Here is an 18,036-nt window from a genome sequence, read left to right on the forward strand (position 1 = left end):
GCTCCCTCTCTGAAAGGGACATTGGACGGGACAGGAAAGGAAGTGGGGTTTCTGCGGGGCTCGGTGCGTTTTGTAAGGAGGGGGGGCTGGCGCCTCTCCGTTTAAAGCTTCCGCCCGGTTTGGCAGGGGGAGACCCCTTTCTGAGCCGCGTTAAACGTTCCACTCCCGGCTCTTGCTCAGTGCGGGGAGAAGGGCTCCCCCCGTTGTGATCCGGCGCGGGTCCTACGGAACGGCTACACTGCAATGGCCCAGCCCCTTCCCCCGAGCAGGAGTCAGCCCGGGCCCGCCGCGGGTGTCTCGCTTGCAGTGTAGACAAGGGGGCGCCGCTAGCCTGATCTGGTGGGTGGCGGCTGGGCTGGCGCTGCACCTGGAGACCCGCGGCCGGGCTGATCCCGGTCTCTTGTCTCTCCGTTGCAGTGGGACCCGGCGCCGCTCGGCTCTGCCCCGCTCCCGGCAGCGGCATGCACGGACCCAGCCTCTGGAGCCTCCTCGCTCTCGCGCTGCTGCTCAGCTGCTGCGCCGCCTGGGAGGAGAGGGGGTCCCCGCGCCCGCGGGGCGTCTCGCAGGACAGCCCGCTTTCCCCCGGGGCCGCGGTGACCCACACTGCCCGCACGCCCGGGCTCAAGGGCTCCGGCTCCAACGCGTCCAGCTCGGCTGTGCCCGGGAGCGGCCGAGCCGGCGACCCCGGCCGAGCCCGCTCGCTGTCTCCGCCCATGTGCACCGGGCAGACGGAGGTGAAGGAAACGTTCAAGTACATCAACACGCTGGTGTCCTGCCTGGTGTTCGTGCTGGGCATCATCGGCAACTCCACGCTGCTGCGCATCATCTACAAGAACAAGTGCATGAGGAACGGCCCCAACATCCTGATCGCCAGCCTGGCCCTGGGGGACCTGCTCCACATTACCATCGCCATCCCCGTCAACGTGTACAAGGTAAGGGAGCCTGCGCCGGCCGAGCGCCACCCGCCCACGCTGGCAGGTAGACTGGCTCGCCGGCTGAATGGCCAGAGGTGGGTGGGTAGGTACATCTCCCCCACCCGGACAGCTGAGGCTGGCAGAAGTTGTTCCACGAAGTGCCATGTAGGCAGCAACAGCGTTACCCCCTCTGGACCACACTGTGTCCTAAAGCCTTTATTTGATTAATTTATTTATTTAAATAAAGGTGCAAGGGCATTAACACCTGCTGTCTCAAAGGGACAAATATCACCCTAGATCTAATATTAATCAGTCAAGAAAGGGGCAGCTGGTTTTGGTCACCCCCATGTAGAGGGGTAGCAAAAAGAGCACCCATTCCTTAAGTGTTCCTGTTAGTCCTATGCACCAGGGTGAATTTCAACGGGGGATGAAATAGGGGGAGATTCAGGTGCTTAATTTTAAGCAGATGAATAATCTAATTGGCCTACCTTGTTGATTAGGGGTGGGTTTACTCACCTGCTTAAAATTAAACAATCTGGTAAGTGCTTTGCTGACTCTAGGCTTCCTTCAGGAGAGAGGAAGCAAAGAAAAACTGGCTTGGGTACAGATCAGTGGATGTTTCCCCTAAATACCTGCCTGTGGATCTGGGCCCTCGTTCTCAAATTGCAGCTGCATTCTAGGAGGGGGAATGGTGCACCCTTAGCACTGTAAAGAACTCACCCTGTGCCAAAGCCCAGTGGCCTGGCCTGAGATCTCCTCTACAGCTTTCTCTTTCCCACCTCTGTCCCAGAGCAGCGAGTGAAAGGCTTGTAGTTCTGAGTGGGACTATGCTACCTGCATTTCAAGTGCTGCTGTCATCCTTATGACTTTTGCATAAAACTGCAATAAAAATAGTAGAGAGTGTAAACAAATATTTCTATTCTACCCCGGTCACTGTTGTGTATGATTATTAATTCATATTACTAGTCCATCCAGAGTCTCCAGTCAAGATCAGGGCACATTGTGCTGGACAGTGAATATACAAAAGATAGTTGCTGTAGTCTAAATATCTGAACACTTAACAGAGATTACTCAAAGTAAATAAGCAGATCTTTTCTCCACTCCTTTCCCCACCAGCAGGTTAGAAGTTTTGGACTTGGATCTTATTTTAATTTGGGAATGCTATGTTGAAAAGATGGGTTTTTAAGTTAATCCTCTGTATGACTTGCCATTTCAAAAAGGTCCTACTATTGCCAAGAGCTGCTCACCCATCGTAACCAAGCTCCCAAACTGACGTGACGCTGTATATTTAAAATGATATTATAAACACATTTACCTATACACCTCTACCCCGATATAACGCTGTCCTCAGAAGCCAAAAAATCCAATTTATTCTTCACTATTTTGTGTGCTTGAATGCTTTTTACAGTCCTCTCTCATCTTGGGCACTGAAGTCAGTTTCCCTTTAAGATTCTTGTGGCCACAGCATTTGCAAACACCACAGTGTAATGTTTATTTGTTTAAAAACAACTGATTCCAATGGAATTTTACAATGAATGCTAATGGAAACATACATTTCTATTGGCCTGAGATTTGGTAAAAGTTTATTGTACATAATGTAAATTATGTGCCAAATCTGAGTTGACAGTGTCCGTTTACCAACTTCACAATCCAGTTAATTCCGTTGCAGAGATGAGCCCAGAAAGCCTTGTAACATTTGAGGCAGATTATAGTGAAATGACCTGTAATCAAAATCTCCTAGTGGAATGAGAAAAGTAGAAGCTAGCAAAGTATTTCATTTTTGTAAAGGAAGCAAACTCATCAGTTGTAACTCATGATTTGGAGCAATTATAATATCACTGACCCAGACCTTTAGATTGACAATCAAAGAGGGTACCTATTTGGAAAATAATGTGAAGGAAATTACTGTGTTCAAAACCCTACCATTGCTAGTAACTTTCTTAATAATGCTTACAGTAGCCAATGTGAAAGTGAAATACCATCCTAACGTATGAAAAAAGTACCTAGCAGAACTAGACAGATCCACAATAGATAGTTCAGAGTTTGCACAAAGCACAGATTTTGTGTGAGCTGTTCAGCATGATGAATTCAAGATACTCTTTGCAGTGTTGCTGTAGCTATGTTGGTCCCAGGATATTAGAGAGACAAGGTGGGTGATTCTATGATTCAATTCTATATCTTTCATTGGACCAACTTCTGTTGGTGAAAGAGCCGAGCTTTGGAGCGACACAGAGCTCTTCTTCAGGTCTGGGAAAGGTACTCACTAAATACAAATCAGAATAGATTAACATAACTAGTTAAAAGAACCGGAGTTCAAACTGGACAGTCTCTACGCAAAAGAATAAATGGACACAAATCTGACATCAGGAATCAGAACATTCAAAAACCAGTAGGAGAACACTTCAACCTCTCTGGTCACTCAGTAACAGACTTAAAGGTGGCAATTTTGCAACAGAAAAGCTTCAAAAACAGACTCCAACAAGCTTGAATTAATATGCAAACTAGATACCATTAACTTGGGTTTGAATAGAGATGGGGAGTGCTTGGGTCATTACACATATTGAATCTATTTCCCCATGTTAAGTATCCTAACACCTTCTTGTCAACTGTCTAAAATGGGCCATCTTGATTATCACTACAAAAGTTTTTTTTCTCCTGCTGATAATACCTCATCTTAATTAATTAGCCTCTTACAGTTGGTATGGCTACTTCCACCTTTTCATGTTCTCTGTATGTATATATATTTCTTACTATATGTTCCATTCTATGCATCTGATGAAGTGGGTTGTAGCCCAAGAAAGCTTATGCTCAAATAAATTTGTTAGTCTCTAAGGTGCCACAAGTACTCCTGTTCTTTTTGCGGATACAGACTAACATAGCTGCTACTCTGAAATAAGTACTGTAGTTAACACACTGTAAGAACCATTCAAGGTAAAGTGACCTGCTAACACCTTGGCAGTCATAGGACAAAAAAGAGTGGTTAGTGGATTACAGATTGTTGTAATATGCCATAAATCCAGTGTCTTTATTAAGAGCATGATTTTTAGTGTCTAGTAAAGTTATAAATTTAATCTCCCAGGCTCATCTTTTGAAGGTGTTGCACAGGTTTCCTTTGAGGATGAGGATTGAGAGGTCAGAAATGGAGTGATCATTTTGTGAAAAGTGTTTGCCCAGAGGTGATATTTTGTGTTTTAGCATGTCTCTGTGTGAATTCATTCAAGAGTGAGTAATTGTTTGGTTTCACCCACATAGATGTTATTGAGGTATTAGTGCACTGGATGAGGTACACCATATATTGCGATAGGCAGGCGTAGGACCAATGGATCTTAAAAGGTGTGTTGTGGGGAATGTTGATCATCATAGCAGTGGAGATATGTCAGCAAGTTTTGCATCGGTTGTTATGGTAGGGTCTGGTGCTGCTTTGAATTGGTGTGTCCTGGTTTCTGGGGAGCTTACTTCTAATGATGTGCTTGGTGAGGTTAGGTTGAGATATTCTTGTCTAGTAAGTTCCTAAAAAGTCAAAAAGTTCACAGACACCTCAATCTTGAAAATTCAAATCACTTATCCTGAAGCTATCTAAAGATAATCAAATATCATCTAAGCTATGAGACAAAGTAACATGTAAGGGGTATTTTAAAATAGGGGCATTATGAAAAATGGAAAACATTGCACAGCTCAAGCAAACAAGAAAATATGCACAAAAAATGCAGATGGGGGATTTGAAGGACCCAGGGAACAGTAAGGCTGTGGTTGTAGACCTACAACTGCAGAGTACAGGGAGGCTACCACTGCCCTATGCAGCAGTTTGGCTTTTTGGAACTGTGATGTGCCAACCATAGCTCTTTTCCATTTTCCAAAGTGCCAGGTGGAGCCCTCTGGAGATGCCCTTCTGCCTGGTCCACGAGCATGACCGAAACACAGAATTTTGGGGGAATTACACGGCTGCAAAAGGCCACTTAAAGTGTGGGCCAATGGGAGCAGTTGGGTGCAAGTATAACCCACTGATCAATAAGTGTGATGTATCCCCCTCTTTGCTCAATCCACAGAGGATGAGTCTGATAGCTGTCAGCCTAAGTTTGTAGCTCATTAGTTCAAGCTATGGAGACTCATGCTTTTAGCCTTGAAGGTTCCTGGGCCAGGCCCCAGCATTGGCTATGATGGCAGCTATCAGATAAGCACTCATCGATAATTTTTTTAAAAAGATGCCAAGAGAACATTAAGGTTGAAAAGAGGAACACCCAAAAGTCTACAGATTCCAGACTTACAGTTGGATGCACAACGTTAAGTCTACCTCTTGTGCATATTCATTATGATGTTTAATTACATAGATACCATTTCACAAATACCATAATATAATCTCATACAATTTCTTCTACAACTTTCAATACACATGTGTAGTAGTTTGTAATATTCATTCTCTTATCCTTACATAATAATATTATTACGTTCCATTTGATTTTATTGATTTAGTCTTCCATGGCCACACAGGGGCCTCTTGTGCAGCTTCCTGGACCTTCACTCTTCACGACTGCCACTTTCCCAGATCACAAGTGGGTGGGGTGGGATGGAGCCTTGACTCTGCTCTCCCCAATCATGCACTGGCTGGCAAAATTGAGCCAACATGGGGTAGGGGGAAATCTGTACCTGGCAAGGAACTGTCACAGATTACTTCCCCCCAAGAACGAGTGTAGGGGAAGAGTAGAAAAGCAATTGCCACTCTTGAGTCACAAGTACATCTTGGGGCTCTTCCTGGGCAGCGAAGCTAAGGGGCCACAAGGGTTACCACAGAAGCCAGTGAGTCAAAGCTCAGTCTGGCCTGGTATATGATAATCCTCTTTTCTGTGATGTATTTTAGCACTCAAAAGCTACAAAACACCATGTTTATGGTTGCCGTGCAACTTTAATTTGGCCCTGTGTTCATCCAGTCTTTGCACGGAAAGACACAAGGGTCATATGGAAAATCTAGTATGTGATCATGTTCTTAAAAATCGTAATGCATGTACACAAAGAGCCTAAATTAAGGTTGCCTGGGCAGTAATCAATTTGGTATTTCTCAACTTCCCCAAGGCAAGATACTTCCCCTTAGTGAGGACCATTACCATTCCAAATTTCAGCTATTAGCCCCCAGTCATTTCAGCTGTAGAAAAAGTTGTAATTTTTTTCTATAATGGGAAATGTACAGTATTTTCACTCTTTTCAATGTCTGCGCCAATTCTGTTGAGATTTTGCAAACCTCAGCTCTAGACAGAGACCAAGAATGGAAAACTTATGCCACCAAAGATTAGATTTTTATGCTGCTTTCTCTATAATATAGATATTTTCATAAGAGCAAATTAATGGCTTGAAGTGTAGCTGTTCAGCTCATGGGCTTCTTTATGAGCTCATTGGAGGTTTTACCTGTGGCCTGGTCTAGGCGGGGAAATTGACCAGAACAGCTATGGTGGAATAAATTATTTTGAAATAGCTATTCTGGAATATCCCCCATATGGACACTGTCCCAGAGTACGGGCTTGTTTCCATTACCACTTAAGTCGATGTAAGTTATGTCGCTTAGGAGTGTGAAAAAGCCACCCCTGTGTGACATAAGTTACTGTCTCCTACTGACATAGCTTCTGCTTCTCGCTGAGGTGGAGTAATTATGCTGATGGGAGAGTGCTCTCCTATCGGCATAACATGTCTTCACTGGGGTTACCATACGTCTGGATTTTTCCGGACATGTCCGGCTTTTTGGTCCTCAAATCCCCGTCCAGGAGGAATTTCCAAAAAGCGAGACATGTCCGGGAAAATAGGGAGGCATGGTAAGGGGACCGCCTCCCCCCCGGGCTCCAACTTTCCCGGCTCCCGCCACTCTCCCCAGCGCAGCAGCAGCCGGAGCCCGGGAGGAGGCGGCTGCGAGCTTGGATGCCGCCGCTGGCCGGCGCCGCTCGGCCAGAACCAGGGCCCGAGCGGGGCCGGAGCCACTGGGGCCAGGGCTGGGGGTGCTTGGCCGGCAGCCAGGGCCAGGCCGGAGCCACTCGGCCGGAACTGGGGCCCGAGCTGAGCCCGGCGCCCCCGCCAGGGCCCGAGCCGGGCCGGAGCTGCCAGGGCCAGAGCCTCTTGGCCGGCCGCTGGAGGGAGCTGCTCGGCCGGGGGGGGCCGGACTGGGCCGCGCCTCCTCGCGCCCCCCGCCGCCCCAGCTTACCTGCTGCCTGCCTGCCTGCCTGTTTCAGGCTTCCCGCGAACGTTTGATTCGCGGGAAGCAGGGGAGGGGGAGGAGCAGGGGCGGAGCGTTCAGGGGAGGGGCGGAGTTGGGGCGGGGACTTTGGGAAAGGGGTGGAGTTGGGGCGGGGAAGGGGCGGAGTTGGGGCAGGGGCGGGGAAGGGGCAGAGTTGGGGCGGAGCCGGGGCCCCTTGGAGTGTCCTCTTTTTCCAGGACTGCAATATGGTAACCCTAGTCTTCACCAGACGCGCTACATCAGCACAGCTACATCAGCGCAGCTGCATTGATGTACAGCAGTAGTGTAGATTAGCCCTAAGAATGACTTTATTCTGGAATAGTGTATCCACATGAGGCACTGTTCTTGAATAGCTATTCCAGAATAATTTATTCCACAGTAATTATTCTGGTCAATTTCCTCCTGTAGCAAAGGCCCAATTGTGAATGCAAAATTGGGTCCTATGTCTCTAACCTATTAGATAGGGGAAATTTCTCCATGCAGTATATATGCCGTTTTCCAAGGATCTTAATCTGTCATTTTTATTTGTAAAAAATAGGCCCCATTTAGATTTTGTAAATTCAGTGTAAAATTTTTGTCAGCTTATCTGTACACTTATTCACTCATTACATATATGCCTGTGACCAACACCAACACCAATTCTCATCTCCTGCTTAGTCTTTTGGCTTCTCCTCTAGTGTTTGTGCCTACTGGCAATACAACTCACTGAGAGCCGACACATCTGTCCATGCTTCTTGTCCAATCCTGCAAGGGGAGTGTAGGGTCCACAACTGTTTACCTTTCAACACCTCTCCTTAGAGTTTATCGGGTTCTTTTCTCTTTGGGGGTGTCTGCATGTAATTACCCTTAGAGTAATAATCTTAACACAAACAAGAATTAAAAACGGAGAGAAAATTAAATTAAAACAAAAGAAATTATTTGCTGAACATAACTAGATTTACATTTCTCATCAGATAGACTAAATAAGATATTCTCATCTTGGTTAGAGAAAAAGAAACCGATATATGTCTAAAAAGCAAGTCCCAGCTCCCAACAGCTAAATAAATCTTAATAACGTTAAAATATTTAACAAATGCTTCAATTAAATATTGTTTAATTCATCTCCGTCATTAGAATAGTTTATTGGCAAAATCTATAATTTGAAACACTTGTTCCTATGAAAGACTGAAAAATCCTTTGCCTTCATTGTCTAGCTTGGAATTCAGTACATCAGATGCAGGGCCGGCTTTAGGCCGATTCCCCTGATTCCCCGGAATCGGGTCCCGCAGGTAAGAGGGCCCCGCGCCTTAGGCTCACCCGGTGGCGATCCACTCCGGCAGCATTTCGGCGGCAGGCGGGTGTGTGTGGGTCTGCTCTGGGGTCTCCAGCAGCATTTCGGCGGCGGGGGGCGCTGCTCTGGGGTCTTCGGCAGCATTTCGGTGGCAGGGGGTCCTTCAGTGCCACGGAAGACGCAGAGCGCCCCCCCCCCCCCCCGACGCCGAAGACCCGGACCGCGGAATCGGGCCCCGCAAGTCCTAAAGCCGGCTCTGATCAGATGGAAATATATTAGCCTTTTCAGATTTATGTATGTACATGGATTGTGAGGTGCAATTTTGTTCATGAATTCGGCACAGAGGTGCATGCACATTTTTGCACATAGCTCTGGGCTTTTGAAGTTTTGAAAACCAAGTGGTAAATTACTGTTAGTTTGTAGCTTTGGCTACCCACTTGTATAAGAGAATAAGAATTCCTGCTATATACACTCCTGCGTGGGCTATTCAGAGCTTGGGTCTAGGTACATAGGAGCAAGCAGGCACTACATATCTGCTTAGCATCCTGCCAGAGAAAGAAGACAGGAATAGACGGAGCCTCGGCACCAACCCCCTAATTGCGGGCCAGCACAGCTGAGCCAACATGGGGGGATATCGTAATTTGCTGCTGGTTTATTCCAGCAGCAAATTTCTAACATCCTCCTCCCCACACAGAACAAAGAGGATGCAGGGGAGGAGTTATAACTCACAAGCAGGTCTCAGTCACAATTCCTGTTGGGACTCCTCCTGGAGTTGTGCAAATTACACATTACCCCCATGCTCAGGGCTGTACCTAAATACACAATCTAACCCTTTCTGAATATGTATTTGCTATTAATGGTTTAGATATAGATAAGTCATGTTTAAGAGAACTAGGTTTCTTAGGTATGATTTACATCATTCTGTAAAGTATCCTCTCTTTTTTTTTCTTTTTTTTTTTTTGTATTATTCTTTAAAAAATATGTGGCATTCAAAATATCACCCACATAAGCTGGGTGAATATAAAGTGCTGGCAGAGACCACTTGGCATATAATGAATTATTTTTGTTTGCACTTCAGTTTGGCTCATGAAAATAATTAGATACCTGTATTTCTCTTCCTTCCCCATTCCCAGGAATATACTTCCTATATCCAAACTGTTTGTAGAAGAAAATCTCCTTTAGGAAAACAGTCTTCTCTTTTGTAAATATTCCATTTTGAATCTTATTAACATTTTATTTATTACAGTGTAAAACTTTTAGTAGAGTAAGTACATCTAGGGCTCTACTTTACTAATAATAAATATTGTTATGTACAAACATTATTTTCCTGAATAATGTTTACCCTGGATTTGAGCTAAGAATAATTTGATCCCCCTATTACCATAAAATTTACAAACTAGAATGCTTCATTTATTCTCTGGTTCTGAAGGAAACATCCCTAACTCTGCAACTCAGTTGAGAGAGAGAAAAATAACAGAGGGATGTAATTCCTTGTTGGCAGTGACTGCTTCGTGTTCCTTTGCTTCTGTATCTTGTAGATCACAATCTACAAGAGGCCCACAAGACATTTGTAGATAGTTATGAATATTAGACTTGTTCAGAAGGGATTCAATAACATGACTACTGTACTTACCCAATCTCAAAGAGTATCTTTTCCTGTACACCCTTTGTCACTATCCTTTCTGGTATTTCCTCTATTATGGATGGACTTGCTTCAGTGAGGTTTTGAAAGATTTGGCTCATGCTATGACATAAATCTGGGCCATCAGTCCAGCTCAAAGCATAGTATAGTGGTTTTCAACCTGTGGTCCACAGACCCGCGGGGGTCCACAAAAAAGGATCCGCAAAAATTTGTCATTATCATAGAACAGTGGTTTTTCAACCTGCGGTCCATGGATTCCTGGGGGTCCATAGACTATGTCTAAGATTTCCAAAGGAGCCCACACCTCCATTTGAAATTTTTTAGAGGTCCGCAAATGAAAGAAAGGTGAAAATCACTGGTATAGTAGATACATCAGGTCATGTTAAACTAAAGTTGCAGCAAATAGCTCATCAGTTTCAGCTATGTTGAAAACGCTCTCTAAATCCACAAGCTATTTATTCATGTAGTAGGCCTGTTCTTCCCAGTGACCCTAAATGTGCCCATAAGATTTATTACGACTGATGTACGCAACATAAATAATCCTCTCACGTATGACCTGGCAGGAAATTTAAAATATATCAAAGTGTGAGACCCAGGAAAGGTACCAAAACAAAAATCAAAAACCATCTCTGTGTTATCTTATTCTAAATGTACTCTTGGAGATGGTGTGTGAGATGTGGTATATACAATCTCACTGGAGAAATGTTCAACAAAAGACCACTTGTATCTGGTGATAGAACTTTCTGAGTTATGATTCATCTCAGATTACTTCCTGCATTTCTACCAAATAGGGATTGGTCCTGAGCATTTGCAAGAGGGAAAGCAATGAGCACTCAAGCCAAATAAGGAGCAACATCCCAAAGTCCTTCTCCACCAGCAGGATGATTACTATTAAAAATGGAAGCAGAGACACTAAAATAGAAGGATAATGAGTTGGATCCTTGAGGCTCCAGTAGGTCAGGGCTGAGCCCTCAATGCACATCCCAGTCAGCAGCGCCAACATTCTAATTTGCCGGGGAAGGAGGGAGCCCTCCCACGAGCGCGCCCCGCCCTTCACTCCTCCCTGTCCCGCCCCCCCCCGCCCCCGCATGTCGTGGAACAGCTGTTCCACGGTGGATGGGAGGTGCTGGGAGGGTGGGGGAGATTCTGATTGGCAGGGCCACCGGCGAGCTGAAGATGCTGGTCCGGAAGGGTGGCGGGGGGAGCTGGCTGCCAGTGGGTGCTCAGCACCCACCATTTTTTTCCCCATGGGTGCTCCAGCCTTGGAGCACCCACAGAGTCGGCACCTATGATCCCAGTTCTCCAATGCTGGTTCATGCTAATTCAAACAGAAGAAGGAGATGCTCAGTTGAGACCAGCTAAGCATAGCTCCTATCAAGACTGCCAAGGGGATGTACCCTTTGGATTGCCTGGTAGAACTGTTGCATAATGATCATACAAATCTTGTTGATATATTCTAAGGCAGTGATTCCCAAATATACAAGTTCCCTTTCCTGAAGGGACTCATTGAACCTTAAATCCTCTAAGAGAAAATCATTCCAGAGAAATGTTCATGTTACATTCATGTAATTATAAAAATTGAAATTGCTAATCATACCTGGTGTTTTCTTTTCACAGCTCCTTGCAGAGGACTGGCCCTTCGGAGTTGAAATGTGTAAACTGGTGCCCTTCATTCAAAAGGCATCGGTGGGCATCACTGTGTTAAGTTTGTGTGCCCTCAGTATTGATAGGTGAGACCTGTTTCATTGTTACCAAACTCTATATTTTCTTTTCAAGTCATTTTGATCATATGAAATACACCCATAAGGCCAACTTCACTTCTGCTCTCTGTTCAACGGATATGACAGCATTGACATGTGTTTATATCAGTTTAACAGAGGGCAAAATTTAGCCCTTAATCTAATAAGTGTCCACTGTTGATATTTAGGTATCGAGCAGTTGCTTCCTGGAGCCGAATCAAAGGAATTGGAGTGCCAAAGTGGACTGCCGTTGAAATTGTATTGATCTGGGTTATGTCAGTCGTCTTAGCTGTTCCTGAAGCTATAGGTTTTGATATGATTGTTATGGAATATAAAGGAAAGCATCTTAGAATCTGTATGCTTCATCCCACACAAAAAACATCCTTTATGCAGGTAAGATATTTTCTTTTTTAAACAAGTCCTTTCTCTTAAACAATACCTGTATCTAGTTTGCTCAACAGTCTAAAAGTACAAAACTTACTAAGTTTTACTTCCATTAGCTATTAAATTAATTCTTTAGTAGAAGGGTGAACAGAAACTCTGTCACTGACTTATTGTGTGGCTTTGGGCATATTCCTTAATCTCTCTGTTTCCTCGTCTGTAAAAAGGGACAATAATACTTATATCTCATTAGTGCTGTTAGAAGAATTGACAGATAGCTAATTCAGGCTTGCAAAATGCTGCACATTGTTCATGTATAAATGTTCTCTTTACTACACCCCAAACTGAACCCCTAACATGTCTCATTGTTTCCCCCCTAGTTTTACAAGACAGCTAAAGATTGGTGGCTGTTTAGCTTTTATTTCTGTTTGCCATTGGCCATCACAGCACTTTTTTATACTCTGATGACCTGCGAGATGTTAAGAAAGAAAAGTGGAATGCAGATTGCTTTAAATGACCACTTAAAACAGGTAAAAATATGCACATGAAAACACTGCTGAGTTTGATATGAGATTACAGTAGAACCTACATTAATCCAAGCACCACTGAAATTGCAGTCTCTACCTTGCTTCTGAGGAGACATTTATGAGTAGTACTGCCAACCCCAACTGTTCAAAAATCGTAAGGCCCCAAAAATTATGAGATTGACTTAAAAATCCTGAGACTTTACTCAGTTATGAGTTGTTTTCGTCTTCTGCAGTTATGACTTGTAGGGTTCACATTTTAAAGCTTTTTTTCCTGCCACTGTGAGGGCTAGAAACGTTTTTATATGAAAGCTGAGATTGCAAGGCATTCACTTGACTCCAGAAATTGGGATTTAAGAAAGACACCAAGTATTGTGAGACTCACGATAAAACTGTGAGTGTTGGCAACGTTGCAGTGCTGTAGTCAGGTATCATATTATCAAAAAACTTCATTGCAAAACACATTACAGAATATTTACTAGCATACCATGAAGAATTATCATAAGTAACTAAACCTAAACTACATTTTTAAAATAAAATATATTTGCAATCCTTACTTTCTTGTTTGTTAGCTTGTACATGAATTTGCAGTGTCATTAGTGTAAATAAGAAAGGTTCACCTATATTAATATCTTTGTAATTTATGTCTCTTGAGCTCTTTAAAACCAGACCAGAGAAAAAAGCACTAGATAATATAGAGGTGAAAACAATCTGTACTTTGAAGGAGGATGGACTGAATAACTAATCTCTTTTCCATCTGTAACTTAAGTGATTTTATGTATTGACCCCTTGAATTTTCACAGTTGAGCCATGATCAGATAGGTTATAGGTATGATTAAAATTTGTGAATAGTAGCTACAATAGTTAAAGATCTCAAAATCAATTACAATTTTTTAAAAATTAAGATGTTCTAAACTTCACCTAAGTTCCCTGTAAGCTGCACGGCCACGCAGCTGCCTATTAAGCCCCACGCAGGGGCTCAGGGCCACGGTGGGGAGGGGTGTCTCTCCCCCAGTACAGACCTGCCGTAGTGGGGAGGGGTGTCTCTTCCCGAGTGCGGACCTGCAGCGGCAGGGAGAGGTGCCCCTCCCCGCCGGCCCCAGTGCGGACCTGCCGCGGCGGGGAGAGGCGCCACACCCCGCCGGCTCCAGCACGGACCTGCCATGGACTTGCCGGGGGACAGGAGTCCCTCGCCTGGCCCAGGCCCGCCAGAGCTGCCAGGGAGAGGAGCCCCTCCCTCGGCACAGCCCAGCCCCCCTGAAGCTGCTGCGGTCGGGGAGAGGCGCCTCTCCCCCAGCCCCGAGCTGCTGCTGCGAGAGTGGGTTGGGGAGAGTCTTCTCTCCCCACCGCAGCCCCAGGGCAACCTGCACCCCAAACCCCTCATCCCTGGCCCCATCCCAGAGCCCGCACCCCCCTGCACTCTAACCCTCTGCCCTAGCCCTTAGCCCCCTCCTGCACCCCGAACCTCTCTTCCCCAGCCCTACCCCAGAGCCCAAACCCGCAGCCAGAGCCCTCATCCCCCCACAACCCAACCCTCTACCCCAGCCCTGAGCCCCCTCTCAAACCCCTCATCCCCAGCCCCACCCCAGAACCTGCACCCCCAGCCAGAGCCCTCACCCCAACCCCCTGCCCCAGCCCTGAGCTGCCTCCCACACTCCGAACCCCTCGGCCCCACCCCCGCCACATGAATTTTGTGATGTGTCACACATCACCTCCGTATTGGTGCACATAACAAAATTCATTCTGCACATCAATATAAAAAATTAGAGGGGACACTGAATTTCACCTAGGTACCACATTAATATTTATTTTTGCACTTCTATGGTATCATATATTTTGGTTTTAGAAGCGAATAATAAAAGATCAAGAGAGAAACTTTAATCCAGTTCCTTTCAATTTTGTTTCCAGAGACGCGAGGTGGCCAAAACTGTGTTCTGTCTGGTGCTTGTCTTTGCCCTGTGTTGGCTCCCCCTTCACCTAAGTAGGATTTTGAAGCTCACTATATATGATCAAAGAGACCCCAATAGATGTGAACTTTTGAGGTAAGACTGTTATGGCTGAATAAGATAACAGGCTTGTAAGGAAAATACCCCCAACCCTCTGCCTCAGCCCTGAGCCCCTCAACCGTGGCCCCACCCCAGAGTCCGCACCCCCAGCCGGAGACCTCACCCTCCCACACTCCAAACCCGTCGGCCCCACCCCCGCCACATGCATTTTGTTATGTGCACCAATATGGAGGTGATGTGTAACATATTGGTGTATATAACATATAACCATATTGGTGCACATAACAAAATTCATTCTGCACAGGAGTGGGAAAAATTAGAGGAGACACTGTCCATGACTGTGCAGTGCACTGTTACTAAGCAGACAGGCCAGCGCCGTTAGATGGACAGACTCTGGGGAAGGGAGGAGAAGAAATGCTCCAGTGATCTGATGATAAATACAATCCTTTACTTACCTCAAAGTTCAAGACTGACCATGTCATTCTCAGGATCTATACGTGAAGGAGTCTGTCTGCCTCAGTGGCAGCATTCCCCCACCTGCTTCCCCAGAAACCTGCAAAGGGCATTCTGCCAGTCCAGAGATCCATGCAGAGAGACAGGATAGGCTGGGTTTGGGGTCAGGGAGATGCATGTCATCCCCTCACTGCTGCCCTGAGCTACTGGAAAGTGAACTAGTGCAGTCCAAGACAGAAAGAAGTGCAATGAGTCCTCAAAGAGGAGTCCACTTTTTGCAGAAGTTCCCACAGGACAGCTTCATTGCAGTTGTGTATTAAGGTCGTGGTGAGGTATGCCAAGGACACGGGGCCTCTACACAGATGGCTCTAACCCGTGGAATCTATACTGTAGGATTTGTGGGCCTTATTACGGATTCTGGAAGGCGAAAACCCTGCCTCCTCTTCTCTTCCCATTAGAACAACTGGGAATAAATCTCCATGAAGAAAACCTCATGAAGATGTTCTCCTCTACATCTCCCTCCGACTGGTTGGGGTGATCAGGCCCTTTGTAATCACCATAACAAAGAATGAGTACTACTATCCAAAAATGTGCTATGAGGCACAATGTTTTCCTCTGAATAACCCATTCACATAGTTTGCCAGCATTACTGTTGCCATACTTGGTAGTAAATCATGTCAGGGTTGAGCCTGATGTTTACAACTGTGACCCTTCGATAAGCATTATCAGGAAGTAGTGTATGAATCACATTTATTTTAATTTTCACACAGCTTTTTTCTTGTATTGGACTACATTGGTATTAACATGGCTTCGCTGAATTCCTGCATTAACCCAATAGCCCTGTATTTGGTGAGCAAAAGATTCAAAAACTGCTTTAAGGTAAGAGGCCATCTAAGACTGCTTTTCACCACATTAGAAAAACACGTTCTCTCTGGGTGAAATTCATTCCAGGCAGAGGGACATGTGCCACTTAAGCAAGGACTTACCCCTTCAGATTCAAATGGAACTTTAAAAAATGCATAGGCCTAGTACAGGCATTCTGCATAGGGCCTGATCCTGCAAGATGCACCTTGTTCATATGCTGCATTTCACCCTTTGTGCACTATAAATTATTGTCTATTTGCCTTTTTTGAGCTGGATCAAGAACTCACTCAATAGTTTGATGGGGGTTGATAAATCATTTTCTTAGGGCAGTTCAGGAGTGTACTTTTTGGTCTTTATTCCTCTCATACAGAATGAACCTTAAAACTTCATGAGTCCAAAGACAAATTATTAGGGCTGGCCAGAAAACAATTCTGTTTCATGAAAAGTTTCAAGGTTTCGAAAAATGTCAAGGTGGAACAAAACAGAGACCTTCAAAAACTGTGTGTGAAAGAGAGCAACCCACCTCAGAATAGCCACGTGGTTAGGGCATCTCACCTGGAATGTGGGCGACCTAGGTTCAATCCCTGTTCTGCAAGTGAGCGCCCTAATTACCAAGCTACTGGGTTTCCCACATCCCATGTGAGTGCCCTCGTCACCTGGCTATTCTTACATGGATCTCTAGTTCTTTCCCTCTTTTCTTCCCCTTGCCCCTCTCAGACCAAAAAACCTTGTTCATAACATTTTGGTTTGATTAAATTTCATTTGGTCAAACAAATTACAACCCGCTCTTGTCTCATTTCCCTCCTCTGATTCTAGAGAATATAATGTCAGATATTAACTGTCATTACGTCTTAATGAGATTTTAGTGTTACACTCCAACTTTCTTGTGGTCCTATCTATAATGATGGCCCAGTTCTGAAAGCTTTCCCCACTATTGGACCACCCATTGAAATTAAGAGCGTGCAGCATCAGAACAGACTTGTAGGATCAGGCCCTAAGTTTGGAAACTGCTGGGCAGTGGGAGAGAAAAATTCCACGAGGCAGGGAATTCTTCACGGTTTACAAGTTGTACCCAACTCCCACACACCAATCCTGCATTGGCAGAGGGATTGAATGGAAAAAATTCACTTTCCTACCTTCAGATTGAAAGAGAAAGGGGGGGAAATCACACAATTTTTTGTAAAAATCACAATCAAGTGTGAGAGATGCACTCAGGTCTTACAACACCCACAGGTATAAAACTAAAAGAAGGATTACAGGAAGAATGAAAATACAACATCTTTCATTCCATTTCCAGATACATTAAAAATTGCAGGCCACATTCAATCCAGGCTTATAGGGGGCTGCATTTGTTCTTCCCATTGTAAAACAGAGTTATAATGGCCCCTAAATTCTCAGTCAAGCCTGGGTAATAGCAATATTTCAATGCATTGTGCAAAAATGTGCATAATAGAAAGATGTAAAATGATGATTCTTTTTATTTAAAACAGTCATGTTTGTGTTGCTGGTGCCAATCCAAAGACATGCTGTCCCTGGAGGAAAAACAATCCTGCTTAAAGTTCAAAGCTGATGATCATGGATATGATAATTTCCGCTCCAGTAATAAATACAGTTCATCATAAAAAAATGGATCCTCTGAAATTAATTTCAGTGCCTTTATTTGAGTCTGACTGACAATTGCTGTTATAGATTAAGACAGTAGAATTTTTGAAAAATCTAGTTTTCTGTTTGCACAAAAAGTAAATAAAAAATTGATTGCCCACAGTTACATAACATTCATAATTATGCATGGTATCATTAGCCACTTGCAAAACATGAAGAACAACAGCAGAAACAACTAATTGTTAAAGCACTTAAATTCTTTGGAGACAGCAATTCCAGACCATCCTCACTTCCAGTATATCAGTCATTTGTATTCATTATAAGCGCCTTAGGAACTAGAGTCACAATTCTTACTAAATAGCAAACCATATCTTTTGTTGGATCAAAGCCAATATTGTATATAACTTAATGTATTATATTTGTAAAG

At 44.7% G+C, this 18,036-nt stretch overlaps 1 protein-coding gene across 1 annotated transcript; it reads left to right on the plus strand.

The window, feature by feature from the left end:
- The first annotated feature begins 461 nt into the window (after nucleotides 1–461).
- EDNRB (endothelin receptor type B) lies at nucleotides 462–17,629 on the plus strand. Its single transcript, XM_065409590.1, has 7 exons — nucleotides 462–932; nucleotides 11,658–11,770; nucleotides 11,968–12,172; nucleotides 12,541–12,690; nucleotides 14,593–14,726; nucleotides 15,914–16,022; nucleotides 17,498–17,629. The coding sequence occupies exons 1-7, from the start codon at nucleotides 462–464 to the stop codon at nucleotides 17,627–17,629; spliced, it is 1,314 nt and encodes a 437-aa protein (XP_065265662.1).
- The last annotated feature ends 407 nt before the right edge of the window (nucleotides 17,630–18,036 follow it).

The sequence above is a fragment of the Emys orbicularis genome, chromosome 1 (assembly GCF_028017835.1).
Source record: "Emys orbicularis isolate rEmyOrb1 chromosome 1, rEmyOrb1.hap1, whole genome shotgun sequence".
NCBI lineage: Eukaryota > Metazoa > Chordata > Testudines > Emydidae > Emys > Emys orbicularis.